The sequence below is a fragment of the Penaeus chinensis genome, chromosome 35 (assembly GCF_019202785.1).
Source record: "Penaeus chinensis breed Huanghai No. 1 chromosome 35, ASM1920278v2, whole genome shotgun sequence".
In the NCBI taxonomy this organism is placed as follows: domain Eukaryota; kingdom Metazoa; phylum Arthropoda; class Malacostraca; order Decapoda; family Penaeidae; genus Penaeus; species Penaeus chinensis.
In genome coordinates, this window is record NC_061853.1 from 607,395 (window position 1) to 622,394 (window position 15,000).

A 15,000-nucleotide genomic window follows, 5' to 3' on the forward strand; every position below is an offset into this window, starting at 1 on the left:
TTTTTCTTTGTGATTTTGTAACAGTTTTTGTGTTAATTGTATTAAGAGAAGCAACCAAACAACATACCATACCCAAGTGATTGTCAGTGAATTCTGACATTTTTGAGATTATTCAGCCAAAGGAAAAATTAAAACAGGATATAGTTGGAAATACATATGGTTGAATCAACACTTTTTATAAAACTGAAGGCAAAAATTTGAACAGGAAGCCAGAAAGTTGGAGGAGGATGAACGAAAGAAGCCTGATGCATCACAGAGTATCTTGTCCAATAGGGCTAATATGAAGAGGAATGCAGCTGCTCTGCCCAAATTGGTCATGAGGAAGTCTTCACAGAGTAAGTTGTCATCTCTGTCTCTGAGAATGTATGTACATCTGCATAATGCAGGTAGTTTGTTGGGCAATGTGATTTTATTGTGTAAAGTTACTAAAGATATAATGTCATATTAAACAAGGATATGTTGCATCCAAGGAGCAATGGGTAAAATGTTTGGTAAATCTGGGTGAGGACAGGGGCAGACTTTATTGCACTGCTGTGTAGCTGGGTGATTTTCCTCATCTTGGCAAGACCTCATCCCAACCATTGGGACACAAAGTGAAGAGTTGATTGCATATTACTCATTGCCAGTGGGTTATATAAAGAAACATAAAAACATAGAAAGTTAAGGGGGTTTCTCTTCTCCTTCTTCTTTCTTCTTCTTCTTCTTTTTCTTTTTCTTTTTCTTTTTCTTTTTTTTCTTTTCCTTTTTCTTTTTCTTCTTCCTTTTCTTTTGAAGATAGCAAGAAGAGAAAGAGGGGAGAGATAGGAAAGAGAGGAGAGAGAGAGAGAGAGGAAGAAGGAGGAGAGGGAGAGCAGAGGGAAGTGAGAGAGATAGAAATGAGAGAGGAAAGAGAGGAGAGAGTGAGTACAAACAAATGAAAGAGAGAGAGATTAGAAAGAAAGAGAGGATAGATATAGGAAAGAGAGAGAGAGGGAGGAAAAAGAGTGAGAGTGAGACTAAGAGAGAGTGTACAAGGGAAAGCCAAGAAACACAAACAAACAGAAGGGTTGAGAGATTTACATTACCAGTTGTTGTCCAAAAGAAATTTATAATTATAATGTCTTCTTACAGAGACTCCCCACATATCTGCTCACCTGGTCATAGATCTGGTGTTGTTGGTGCTTGACAGGACTCGACCATATATGCTAGAGAACTTTGCAGGTGACTTCATCCAGCTGGCCCAGAAGTATTTGTTCCGGTTCCAGCAATACTCACTTAGTATCCCTCCAGAAAAATGGAAAGGTATGGAAAGATGGGTAGACAACATCAGGAACTTGAAGTTTAGATCTCATGATAAGGGGATTTTCAAATTCATGCTTCCAGGTCAGTTGGGATGCTTTTCTCCAAATAAGACATTTCAGCACAAACTAAATTAAATGCATTTAGGGAGGGAGGAGTTAGGGAGGAATGCCATTACTAAAAGGAAAAATAGATTTAGCAGTCTGCACAAGCCTTATTTATCTATATGTGATATGATATTCCTTGAATTCATGTCATCTTAGTATAATCTTGATATACGTAGTGGCAAAGACTTAGCAGAATTACCAATATTTTCTTCCACTAAGGCTTTGCAACCTCCTGATAACTCTGCAATCTCCTTGGAGGTCATGGCCCACTAGTTGAAAGCCAGTGATATATAGTAATGAAAAGAAATTGAATTACACACTCAAAAATTATATTGTTCACAAGTTTGACATATTAGAAGTAACTAAGCTTCTAGAAAATGAAAGGATATTACTACCTACAATGTTATACTAAAACAGCTAAGCACATATGAATATAACTAAAAGGATAGTTGATAAGATATTCATTTTAGACCTTTATGGTCACTAGGTTATTTTAAACAAAATTCTCACTGACCAACCAGGCTACCTAGGCCACACTTTTAGATAATAATATGATGAGAGGTATGAATTGGACATATCCAGGCCAGCAGTTTTTCCTGTCTCATATACCCACCATTGTTGAGGGAGAATCAGTGTTGGAATAGACTATAACTCTATGAACTTTTAAAGTATAGCATGATTATTTAAAGGATATCAAGTGGTGCCTGAGGCAAATTTTAAGACTGTGCAATTTTGTTTTCCTGGTATTATTATTATTATTTATTGATTTATTTATTTTTATTTTGTTTTTATTTTTTAATTTTTTTTATTTATTATTATTTGTTTTTGGGGGGGGGGCCATTATCAAAGTGCCATAACATTTTATCAATTGTTAAGGTACACCACTTGAATCTCTAAATTCAGATTGCTGGCCCCTCCTGACTTGCCCTTTGTTCACTTCCTGCCACCTCATTCATGGTGTTCCAAAATATTTAGGCAGTTCTTCCTCTTTATATTTTAAAACAGCTTCTGATTAATTGTATCAATTTTCAAGTACACCATACCGGTGTTTCTATTTCACAGCTTACAGCAGCTTATTTTCTGTTATGCAGCAGGGGCTTTCCTCTCTAAGTTACATTTTCAAACTAATCTAAAACAATTCTTATATAAAGCAATTGATCAGGACTGTGTCCAAGTACATGTATTTGTACTTGGACTTTAACTTGGACTCAAGTACAGATTTTTATGTACTTAGACTTGGTGTTTAAAAATTCAAAGTTACTTATACTTATACTTAGACCCAATGTACTTGCAAAATACATTCAAGCAGAAACAAGTATATTGTTTTTAATAAAAAAGTTATATTCTGCATATAGATTCTAGTGAACTTTGTGATGATACTAATGGGTAAATAAGTTTATTAAGTGTTACAATATTGTGTCTAATACAGGATAAAGGAGTATAATTATGTAGTATTTTCTCATTTGGTAAAATGCTACAGTAGACTTTCATTCTTTACAAATCTGTGAAAGTAATTTTTTCATCACATAAAATACTTGTACTTAAGTATAATAACATGCACTTGGACTCGGACTTAAGTACATAGCAAAGGGATTGTACTAGTATTTGTGCTTGAAAAATATCCAGGTTGCATATACTTGGACCCAACCCTGCATTTGATACTTGATGCATATGTTGACAGTATCCTCAAGCACACACAAGTTGACTTGCAAATTTCCATTTCTCAGATAAGTATTGGTCATTAAACATCTACAATCAATCCTAGCCACTACAGTGGGTGTTTCAGGGTACTCGTGTCATTCAAGAATTAATTAGTTCGAGTGATATTCTTAAAGATTCAAAACCCCATAGATGATGATTCTATTTTCTTTATTGTATGATTATGTATGGAAGAGCATATCTTGTGTAACCATGTTCATGTTCATGTCATTTGTCAAGTATACAATTTGTATGGGTTTGTTATGAAATAACTCAAGTGTTAATTCTTTTACATTCCTTTTTTTTTTTTTTTTTTTTTTGTACCTTTTTTTCATTTATGACACTGGTTCTCACCCCTAGATTTGTTGAGGATTTGTATTTGGGTCTATGAAAAGGGGATTCCCAATGCAGACAGCACAGCAATCATTGGAGTGGTGGAGGGCATAGTGAAGTGCTGCTGTAGAACACTTGGCAGCCACACCCCCATGGTCATCCTGCGACCAGTTCCGTGCTTCCTTAGGAGGAGTCTTACCAACAGCAAGCTCTCATCCCAATATGTATTGCAGACCAGCTTACTCAGCCTTCTCCTGACTTTCACAAAGGCGGTGGGTTTGCAGTGTTTGCGCTGGGGGGAGGGACTTGTGTGATTGCATGGGTTTAAGTGTGACAGTGTGTCATTGTGTGTATTTTTGTATGATTATGCAGTTGTTTGTGCATGTGTGAAAATGAAGTTCATGTGTGTCTGTATTTATGGGTATGTCCATGATTTGTATCTTTTTCACAATCTGCTCACATTTCACAACAGATGGCAGGCGAGTGGCGTCAACTGGTGTCCAGCATTGGCGAGGAAACTTTCAACCATGTCCTGGCCATGTGGGACAGCAGGCCATCTCTGCGCCAGTCACAGCTCCTTGAGTACTTGAACTTGTTGATCCTTGTTCATGATCCACAGGAAGGTAGGTGGTAATGCTTGATGGTAGCCTTTTTTTGCCTCTCTTTCTCTCCTGCTCTTTTTCCCTTTCTTTTCTTTCTTTCTTTTTTCTTTTATTGTGAAATTTTCTATTGAATACCCTTTCTTGTGAGTTTTGATTTGTTAGTTTATTTTCTAATTTTTATAATTCCATTACCACTCCAGAAGGGACCCACAAAGGGGGCAGCATAAGCACTGACCCCATCACTTGGCAGCGTTGCTTGCACCGCCTCTATCAGCTGATCCATGACCACCTAAGTCAACTGAGTACCAAGAACAAGCTATCTGGGGTATCTGGTAGTGTTAGTGCAGAACAGCAGACAATACCACAGAATCTGGTGGTGTTATCTGTCAGGCTGTGCAGCAAGGTAAATGTCTTTATAGTGTTATTGTATGTGTTTGTAGAGACCTTTCTACAGTAGCAAGTGTTTTAAGTAGAGTAGGGTAGGTTCTAGATAAATTAGCCCATTGTGGATGAATATGACTACATATGTATCACTAGAAATTTTGGCCTAAGAAAGGCTGTCAAGTACATATTGATACTTATTGTTTTGACTTAGGAATAGGAAGTGTCAGTACTCTTTTTGATGGCAGGTGTTAGGTGCATACTGGAATTGTTTTATTTATGCATTTAGTATCTGGTTAATTATTATAGCCTCTGTGTATGCATGTGCATATTTGGCCCAGTAACTAGAGCAGAAGGTAGTAATTAGTGGAGGAAATTCACCATTTTATGAAAGAAATTAAGGAAAGGGTGCTTGATTTGACTTAAATTGTTGTGTGATGATGCAAAGCTATTCTACTCAGTGTATGAGAAAGGGACAATTCACTACATTTTGATACAGATATCCACCATAAACTTTAGTCTCCCACGTTCTGTGGTTCTTGTCTCATGTTTTTTTTTTTCTTTAATATTCTGTGGTCTTATCTGAGATGAAGCTTAGCCATAAATAAGGAAATCTTGATGCAGATGAGTTTCTCATCTTTTGAGTTTTGTAGAGGTGCTAAGGGAAGTCCATGTGTGGCAAGGGTATAAAATTTTAATTATTCTAGCAAACTATCACAACTTGTTTCTTGCCACTCTGCTGTTCTCTGGTCTGCTGCTAGTTGTGGACAAATTCTTTATTGTTTTTTTTTTTAACACATCCCACATCCCAGCCAGAGGATGTCACTGTTCCACCCCCCTTGATGGTTTATATTTCCTTCATCTTTTTTCACAAAAATTGGAAGATGAAAGTAAAAACAGAGGAAGATCCTCATTTGTATGTATTCACTTTTATCTTACATACTCTATATTATCTGAAGAGGGTCCTGGTGTGAGCCATGTGCTTGTTTGTTAATACCTTCAATGGCATGACAAAAAGCCTGTGACATTAATGTCATTGGTCCACAAGTCCAAAGTGGTTTGCAAAATGTCTGTTTATAGGTTTGAGAGGATCAGAGATGGATGTTGAATGAGTCAACCAATGCACCTTTGCTGCAGAAGTAGCACAAAAAAAATTCAACTTGAAAAATACAGGTATTGCCTCTTGCACAGCTTGAAGAATCAGGGGAGGTAATCAAGGTTATCTTACTTTTACTGTAACATAAAAAACTAAAACCTCAAGAGGATGAGACAAACACATGTGAGGCACTGTGCAAAATACATGAAAGAAATATCCCATTCCATGTGACCACTTCTGAGCCACATTGCATTTACAAGGTAGGATGGATTGGGTGAGTTCTGGTTTTGAGGTAGTTCTCAAAGACTAGTGTCTCAAAGATATGATGTAGTAATAGGGTCCTTGGTAACTGGAATTTTTATGGGCTACATAAATATTCACAACTGCCTTAGAGCAAGTAACTGGAAAGGGTCGGAATCTTATGCAAACTCACCTGAATTGAAACTGATCATGCTAGGTTGGTGAGGCAACGTCTCAGGCCCCCTCCATAATGGCCTCAATAGCCTACATGTGCTCAGATTTACATGGACAAGCCTGTATGATGTCCTAGAGAAAAGAGAAAGGAAGAAGAATTAGGTATAAAAAACTCTAATCATGATACTCAGCCTCACACTTTCCCCCCCTATCCCCATCCCACTGATGATAAGATAATCTGTGATTCCGTTTTACTCTAGATTTTCCAAGACACTGCAAATTATGGTGTTCTGGACATCACTCAATCAAGCAGCACCCAAACAAATGCTGATGTGAGTGTGACTCAGGCTGGAAAAGCCAACAAGAGGAGGAGGATTGAAGTTGGCCTACAACCTTTAGCCTCCATGCTAAGGGAAGAAGGAACTCATCCACACATGATTCCTTGGTAGGTAGCAGTGAAGATTTTCTTTGTTGTTAGTTGGTTGGTTTAGGTAGGGTTTTATGCTTTGCATTCTGTTCGTGTAATAAGTAGTGTTGTCCTTACTGTTGTATGTGATGGAAGTGTATATAATAGCAAATCAACCTCCAGAATTTAGGTGATCTGTTCACCCAGAACACTTAAGATTACTCATATTTGAAAGCAATGTTTTCCTTTTCTTTACTTCTCTTTTTAAAGTCTCATTGTTTTTATTCTCTTAAATGAGATGTTTGTATATACAAAAATGCTTCTTCCAGTCTACAAATCATGTAAAACCTGAACTATGCTGACGAATGGTTCTGATGCAAGTTGGTTATCTTTGACCTTCATTTTATTCCATCCTTCAGGTACCAAATTCTCTTGGAGTTGCTGAAATCATACTCAGGCATATTTGATCCTGAACGGTGCTTGCTGATGTTGGATATGTTCACCTGTACCCTGGGAGAGAGCAGGGTGGCATTTGTACAAGAACACATTATACAGTATGCATTTGTTTTCAATTAGGTTTTCAATGAAAGATTTATAGATACATAAAGGAGGAGAAACCCTCAGATAATTTGAGTTAATTTGCCAAATGACTGTAGTTGCTAGAGAATATTGTTTTATCTAAGTACAGTCAAAATCATTAGAAGTAGAACACTTGTAAAACCATAATACTCTTATGAAAATAATTGAAATATTTGTTTTTCTTTTATTCTTATTATCAATGTTACTTTTTCCTTGTTTAGCATATATTCATTATTTTTTACTCTTTATTTTCTTTTCCTGTAAAAAAGTGGATTTTACTGATAGCAATATTCCCCGATAGGTGTCTAGGAGCTCTTGCATTGCAGTACAACAAAGTTTTCCCTGAGAGAAGTGCTCACAAACAGATGAGGAGTGGCAAGTGGTCCCCTGTTTGGGATCTTGTACTGAGGTGTGTTTAGATTGATGTTTTAACTCCAAAATACTACATTTTCTCAACCTCACAAAGCATCAAATTTTCATATTTCAACAAAGCCATTTTTGGACAGTGTCAAAGGAAATGGAAATAATGTTGTGTGTGAAAGCCCTTTCCCACTCTCCTTCCCAATGGTTTATATTTCAAAAGAAAATTATTGTAGTAGGACTTTGCAGTACCCCATACCCACTGCCCATCCTTTGACTCTAGTAGAGTAGGGGTTGCCTTTCTTTTGGGGTAGCTCATGTTTTATACTTATCCATAGTCGTCAAGGATATCGTCAGCTCATATCTGATATATATATACTCTGTAATTCCTTTGATGTATGTATTTCTGATGAAGATATAATCAAAACCATTCAAATACATCTCTTGTATTGTGAAGATTTTCATTCTCACTCATACCATGAATACGGTTCATATATATATATATATATATATATATATATATATATATGTATGTATGTATGTATGTATGTATGTATGTATGTATGTATGTATTATATAATATATGTATATATATACATATATACACACAAATACGTATATATATGTATATATATACATATATATCTGTGTTTGTTTAAATATGTATGTGTATGTACATATATACAACATATATGTATATATATGTATATATACATATATGTGTGTGTGTGTGTGTGTGTGTGTGTGTGTGTGTGTGTGTGTGTGTGTGTGTGTGTGTGTGTGTGTGTGTGTATGTGTGTATGTATGTATGTATGTATGTATATGTATATATATATATATATATATATATATATATATATATATATGTAAATGTATATGTATATGTATATGTATATACTGTACTTTCTCATAAATTACATGGCCAGCATCCCCCCAATTGGAAGCTTAGGAAAGATCCAGTGGCTCCAGTCAGTTTAGTTCTCAATTTACTTTTCCCTTTTGTGTAGAATTCTCAATTTCAGCCATATATATTACAGTCATGCTATAATTATATTATTACTGCAAATTTATACTGGAATCCCCATCCATAGTCCTCCATTCCTTCATTGTTTATATGAACCCAATCCCTGTGGATTACATGTAGTTCACTCATGGCCAACTTCGTTGTGGCTCCGGGTGATGTGCCATACCTGTCATGGCTGACTTGGTTGCATCTGCATAAGACAGGTCATTCATGTCATGTTACTGCCATGCATGCATTATATTTTATGCTGTTCTTTATAACGTACCCTCATGCCCACATGTCACATACCTTGGGGCATTGCCAGAGCAAGAATGGAATGTGTGATGCTGTGATTGGCTTTTTTTTTTTTTTTTTTTTTTGTGTGATTAAATGCACACATAAAACAACAAAAAAATGTTTTGAAATGGAATATTTTCCCTATTGAAAATAAGAATTTGGATTATCTTGCCAATAGCTTGGTTACAAAATACATCAAATTATTATTTTTTTTTATAGATGTAGAATATTATCATATTTCATGAAAAAAAAAAAATATATAAAAAAGTGACAAAAATACATAGATGTAATTTCAGCAGAGATACATGCAGACAATTTTCATTTTCTGTGACAGATACTTTTTATGGTAGCACATAAAAAATAGAAAATAAAATAACAACTGTCATAACTGAAACCTGCAGGCCTATTAATCTGAAAATAATCCCCAGATTGGTTAGTGGAAAGCAGTGCATTAAAAATGGCTTAGAGCTTCTCCAAATTCTGATGAAGACAGGCCTTGTGGCTCCTGACCTCTCAATCTTCAAGTTGTTCTATCAGGTGAAGTATAATTCACACCTCTAGTTTTAAGATGAGCATTTTCTTCAACCATGGTTCTTGAGAATTATTTATATGCCTCAAGAGAATAGTTATACTAGTGTGATAGTCTGTATCCATAGTTATAGTTAGGATTTCCAAACATATAATTTGCAATTTCATCTCCTGTTTTCAGTTTTGTCTTTTCTTCCTCTTCTTCCTCTTCTCATTTGCTCATACCTCTTCCTCCTCTTCTGCCCTTTTCTCATTTGATTTTTCTTGACCCATATCTGCCGGGCCATACCTATAGCTATCCTAAGAAACTGACTCATCATGCCAAGTATGGCTATAGACTTTGCAATGTGCTAGAACGTGTTGAGTGGGAAGTTCCACTACCTGCCAAATGGCAGGACAATTGCCAGAAGTTACCAGAGTCAGTGACACCGAGAGATTTTTGATACTGTCTTTGAGGGGTTAATCCCTACAGTCCATATGATGTGATGTCATGAAAAGATTTGGATTGAGGGTTGGATGACATGAGCATGCCATCATGGGAAAATCTGACTGTGGGCCGGGGTAACATGAACTTGATGTTGTGAGCATTTCAGCTGAAGGCCGGGGTGATGGGAAAGATTCACCACTAGTTCACAAACCTCTTGTAGGGTGATTAGACTCATTTGGCATATAGAAAGGGGCTTTTGCATTATTTCCATTAATAAACGAGTGTGGAATGTAGTATCCACAAGCCATGACTTGAGGATGTCATTTCTATGCTCAGCATCCCATTCCTGGCTGCCAGGACTGGCAGTGCAGGTTGTATTATAAAATATTGAATATTAAAAAAAAAAAGACACAAGTAACAGATGTTATTTATTGTTATTCTTCTTGCACTGAGTTATGGACAACCTAGAGAGATGATACGGAGTTTGGAAAATAGCAGTGTGGCTGCTCACATAAGCTTAATGCCTGTATTTTGGGCCATGAGATTGTTGTGAAGCAACTGGATCTAATGGGGTTAATCTGCCTCTTTTACTTCTTTTTTTTTTTCCCTCTCATTTTCATTTCGTTCCCATTCATATTTTTTCTTCTCTCTTCCTTAGGGATATGTAGACATGAATGCCTCAGCCACATCCACTCTTCTTGTGGCTTTGACAACTGTGTCATTGCCAAAGACATTTAAGGTTTGTTGATCTTGTAACTTCATTTGGATTGCATGATAACTTATAATGATTATTCTGTAATAATGACTTTTCTTTCATTAACCCAATGGCGACGGGTCACGGCTATCGCCGTCATAACAATACGCACGATGTGCGGCGTGCGGCTGTCCGCAGCGGCGCCGCACCAAACGCCCCGAGGCAATGATTCGGCTTGATGGACCGATATCACGCGCTCAGAGTCGGCGCGCTGCCGCCGTTCGCCAGAGCGTAGAGTTTTTTTTAATTTGCTATACCCGGCACCATTGGGTTAAGATGGCATTTTGAGTTTTACAATCATTGTTGTAGTTATCAGATTTTTTTTTTTTGTGCTTTATTTTTCATTATTACTTGTTAGTACTGTTTTCATCTTTATTTTCAGTGTTACACATTGCAAATCCATTATACTATTGGTCATTTGATTTGTTTTTTGTCTTTTCTAGAATGAATTGTCAGTCCTGCCTCAGGATCGAGTGCAGGATGCTCGGGCAAGTCTTCAGAGAATTCTCTTGCCTTTGGAGGTTGAGGGTGAGTGTAATTTACAGTCTAATGTTTCTTTTTATATTTTTCCTAGCTGAATCAACCCCTGAGAATTTTTGTAGTTTGGTATATATTTAATGTGAATGTTTTTATTCCTCTTAATTTTTACATTGTATTTGTGTCAGTGACAGTGTCATTGTCAGTAACCTATTTCAGTGTGACTATTTAGATGTGTACTTTCTTGTTGAATAAGTTTCATTTCATTTTTTTTCTGTAGTTACTTTCTAAGGAGAATATTAGGCTTATTGTTGGAGGATATGAAAAAAGATGTTTTTTTTCCTCTTCCTGATGGGTCAAAACAAACCGCTTGATCTGTGGTGTGTGGCTGTACGCCGTGGTGGCGTGCCAAAGCGCTATAAGCAGGTGATTCGGCTTGATGTAGCGAACTCCTGTGCTCAAAGTCGGCACGTTGCCATTGATATCCAGAGTGTGGATTTTTAATATTTTTTCTTCACCTGTCATCAAGGAGTTTAAAAAAAAGATAGAAAGAAAAAATGTTTAAATAAGTATCTCAACTGAATTAATTATTTCTTCTCTGTCACTTGCCCAGTCTTTCATTGATGTTTAAAAATCTGTTAATGATAACATGTTTAATAACAGGAACAAGTGGAACTGCATCCCTAGAGAACCCCTTACTTCTGGCACAAGTCCTGGTGCTTACTTGCCTCAGGAATTCATGCATAAAACAGGTAGCAAGCTAATTGTAGGCAGTGTAACTATAGACAAATTGAGATAATGTATATGGTAAAATGTGAAAAATGTGTGGATTTATTTGTCTAGACAGACTATACGGCCTTTATTTTTAGTTATTTTTACTTATATTGAAGAAGTATTGATTTCTGTAATTATCATATGGTCTTGAGGAATCAAACAGAAATCGTATAAAGTAACAAAAATGAAGGTGAAAATAGCTTTGACAAAAGTTATGAGTTATTTTTTGTTGTAGAGAAGAATAGAGAAATAAAAATGAATAAATGAAGGAGGTCCTTAGTCATGTTATGTGATATCATTGGTGTCAGTTACTAGCTTTGCCTGACCTCACCTTATTTCTTTAAATTATTGGGGAAAAGTTTTTTCCCAATATAATTAAGGACATTACTGTCATTATTATTATTATATACATTGTGATTATTTAACTATTATTAACATCACTAATAGCAATAAAGATTATAAAACAAAAATCTTTTCAAGAATTGAGATTAGGTAAGACTAGTAATTAAGTCCTTGTTGACTAGGCACTTGTGGAGTGATCTGTGTAAACAAAATTGATAAAATGAAATCATAGTGGATGTGGCCTATATGTAAAAACCCTCCTGGCATCAATAGGTTAAGCCACATCTCTAAATTCTGCAGGCTGTCTTCATGCAACACCAGCTGAAGCCAGGGAGACTGAGCAATAGAGATCCACTGATTTGCCTGGAAGAACACTATCTTTTATCAAGCTTTTCCAAGGCTCTCCCCCTCGGTCACACCAGACTGGAGGAGAACCCAGGAAATGAACAATGGTGTGCAGACATGAGGATTCTCCCTCGTGAGCAGGAGACCCTGGTCAAGAGAGTAGTTTCATATGTCAGCCAGGTAAGAGACTGCAAGTGAGAGGAGGGCAAAGGAGGATATCCATTTGATCACATGGTACACAGTTCATGGCATATGCTGAAACTGAACAAATTAAAATTTCAAACCTTATTTCAACTTCTCTCATGCACATATTTTAACATCAAAGGGTAAAAAAACATAAAGATGATATCTGACTTGACAAAGAGATTTGTTTTATATGTAGCTGTTGCCCTTGGTCACTGAGGAAGGAGTGAGAGTGCAGGACTTGACTACACTACTGCATGCTTTGGAGTTGATTGTCTCTCTTCAGCTTTATCTGTCAGATGCAAGGTAAGATAGGTGAAAACTTCTGTATTTTTTTTATATTTTTTATAGAGACTACAGTTATTGAAATTTGTTTGGAGGTATATTGATTTTGGCCTTGCTTCTTTTCTCTATTTATTTATGAAGTTTGTGATTGTTCATAATTTATGATGTTCTGGTGCACATCATTTATAATCTCAACTGAACTGAGTTTGTGCAATCTTTTCAATGGGTGAACAAAAAAGAGAAGAATCCTCTCTTCTCCATAAGTTTGACCATAATGAGATAAGGAAATTGCAATTTCTCTTTTCTCGGACTCTGGATACTTTGCTGCGCACTCTACATTCTTGGCAGCTCAAGGAGTGTTTGGTTTCTGTTTCCTTGATTCACAGGATTCCTCCCCCTTTTGCTGTCTGTCATAACAAATATACCCCCCTCCTTTTTTACTATCTGTTCCTCAGTAGGTCAAGTAAGTTTTGTACTTTCATACTGTTTCTCCTTTTCTCATCTTGATTCCTTCTGCTCATCAACACTCAGTAGCCTGAGTATGATTCTGGTTTCCGGAGGAGTGACTGTAGCAGCAGACTGACCATCTTTTAAGGTTGTGTTACTTAACAGGAATAGTGGTACAATTACAAATTATATTAACCCATCACCACTGGGTGAACAGAAGTCCCTAAGTAGGATAAACTCTGGTGATTTCTGGCAACGGCCAGACACTGGCCACAGAAGTCCGCAACTTCAAGCCGAACGTCCATGTGCTCTGGCACATTACTGCGCATACAGGTGTACCCCGCAGACCTAGTGGTTTGTTATGACACCGGTGCACGTGACCCATCCGAGTCAGGTTAAACCAGACATGGTAGTAAAAAGAAGACTAGGAGTGGCTAAAAGGCAGCTTGTAAAATTAGATAATCTCTAGAATGCGAGAAATATCTCCACATCTGAAAGGTAAAACTGTTAAAATCAATGACAATGATAATTTAACTCTCTATGGATGTGGAACATGAACACTGAACAGGGGGACAGAGACAAGAATTCCGCCTTTTAATGTGATGCTTTCGAAGAATCCTTGGAATCGCCGGGAAACAAAGAATTGCCAATGAAACTGTAATGGAGAAGATTAAAAATGTCATTGAACATTATGAACCCCTGATTGAAATTGTGAGGAGGAAGCTACCAGGCAACCAAGAACATTGGCACGTACTATCATGTATGGACAGGTATATGGACAGGTATATGGACAGAGGACTAGAAGCCAACCAAAACACACCTGGCTAACCAACATCAAAAACTGGACTGGTTAAGCCATCATCAATAGCTGACAAAGAAGCAGAAGATCAAGGGAATTGGTGGAGGAGAGTGAGGACATCAAAATTCTCCGGCCATGGGAATAACTTAACTCAGCTTCAAAACCCCAACTAATCTAATGCCAGCATGGACAGGTGGTGGTGAGGAATGCCTACACTGTTTTCCATTTTAATTTATCCTTCTCTTTGTTGGGAAATTGTTCTGAGCCACAACTTTTTATAGCCAAGATCAATTCTCCATACAGGCTGGATAGTTGTGCTCCTACAAGGTAGTCTAACCCTCAAGTCTGTGCCAAGCTGTTTAGCTGTGGTGGGCTTGCTTGGCTCCTGACTCATCTGTGCATGTCAATCCCCCAGAATCAGTCTTCAAGTGCTCCTATAAGATAGCCTACTTTTGACTTATCTTTGCTGATCTCCAAATGCCACCTAGTCATTGTATGCCCCAGCATAGGATAAATAGCTACCTGTTTTATTTATTCCACCTTCATGCAATTGATGATTGGTGGCTTTGATTGGAGTTAGCCACAGGCTGGGATCTCCCTTCTCTGTTATGGTGGGAAGGAGCACTTTTGTTTGATGTCTTCCCTCTTTCTAGTCTGTGGATAGCATTGTGTGCTTTGTTTCTTCACTGAATCATATCTCTTCTCTATGTGTACCTCTGCTACAAGAGACAGGGAAGAGTACTCTTCCCTCAGCTTCTCCTTTTACTAGAATCACTGCTACTAGGAAATTAAGAGCTCCCAGCTCCCAACCAACTCCATTCAAGGTTGGGATTGAATGACATGGTACCTTCTTATTCACTCAATCCTCTTTACTACAAATGTACTGGGACTGTCAAAAACTGGCAGGATTTTTTCCTGTAACTTTTTTGTTATGAATGAGATGTACTTAGTGTTCACTGATATATTCTTCAACCATGTCATTGGTCAATTTATTTGAGATATGGTAGATAAGTATATATTTCTTGTGTTTATATTAAGCTCTTCAAATGCCTAAAACCAATATTTGCCTTACCAGAACCTGAAAA

At 37.0% G+C, this 15,000-nt stretch overlaps 1 protein-coding gene across 1 annotated transcript in view; it reads left to right on the forward strand.

The window, feature by feature from the left end:
- Positions 1-15,000, forward strand: part of LOC125044179 (serine-protein kinase ATM-like) — a 65,094-nt gene that overhangs the window by 3,318 nt on the left and 46,776 nt on the right. Inside the window, exons 4-17 of the mRNA XM_047640648.1 lie at positions 206-335; positions 1,111-1,281; positions 3,444-3,688; positions 3,889-4,039; positions 4,219-4,421; positions 6,170-6,354; positions 6,735-6,869; positions 7,196-7,303; positions 8,983-9,091; positions 10,168-10,248; positions 10,707-10,791; positions 11,404-11,492; positions 12,157-12,381; positions 12,584-12,690. Coding sequence (XP_047496604.1) covers positions 206-335; positions 1,111-1,281; positions 3,444-3,688; positions 3,889-4,039; positions 4,219-4,421; positions 6,170-6,354; positions 6,735-6,869; positions 7,196-7,303; positions 8,983-9,091; positions 10,168-10,248; positions 10,707-10,791; positions 11,404-11,492; positions 12,157-12,381; positions 12,584-12,690 — 2,024 coding nt within the window. The remainder of the gene's footprint in view (positions 1-205; positions 336-1,110; positions 1,282-3,443; positions 3,689-3,888; positions 4,040-4,218; positions 4,422-6,169; positions 6,355-6,734; positions 6,870-7,195; positions 7,304-8,982; positions 9,092-10,167; positions 10,249-10,706; positions 10,792-11,403; positions 11,493-12,156; positions 12,382-12,583; positions 12,691-15,000) is intronic.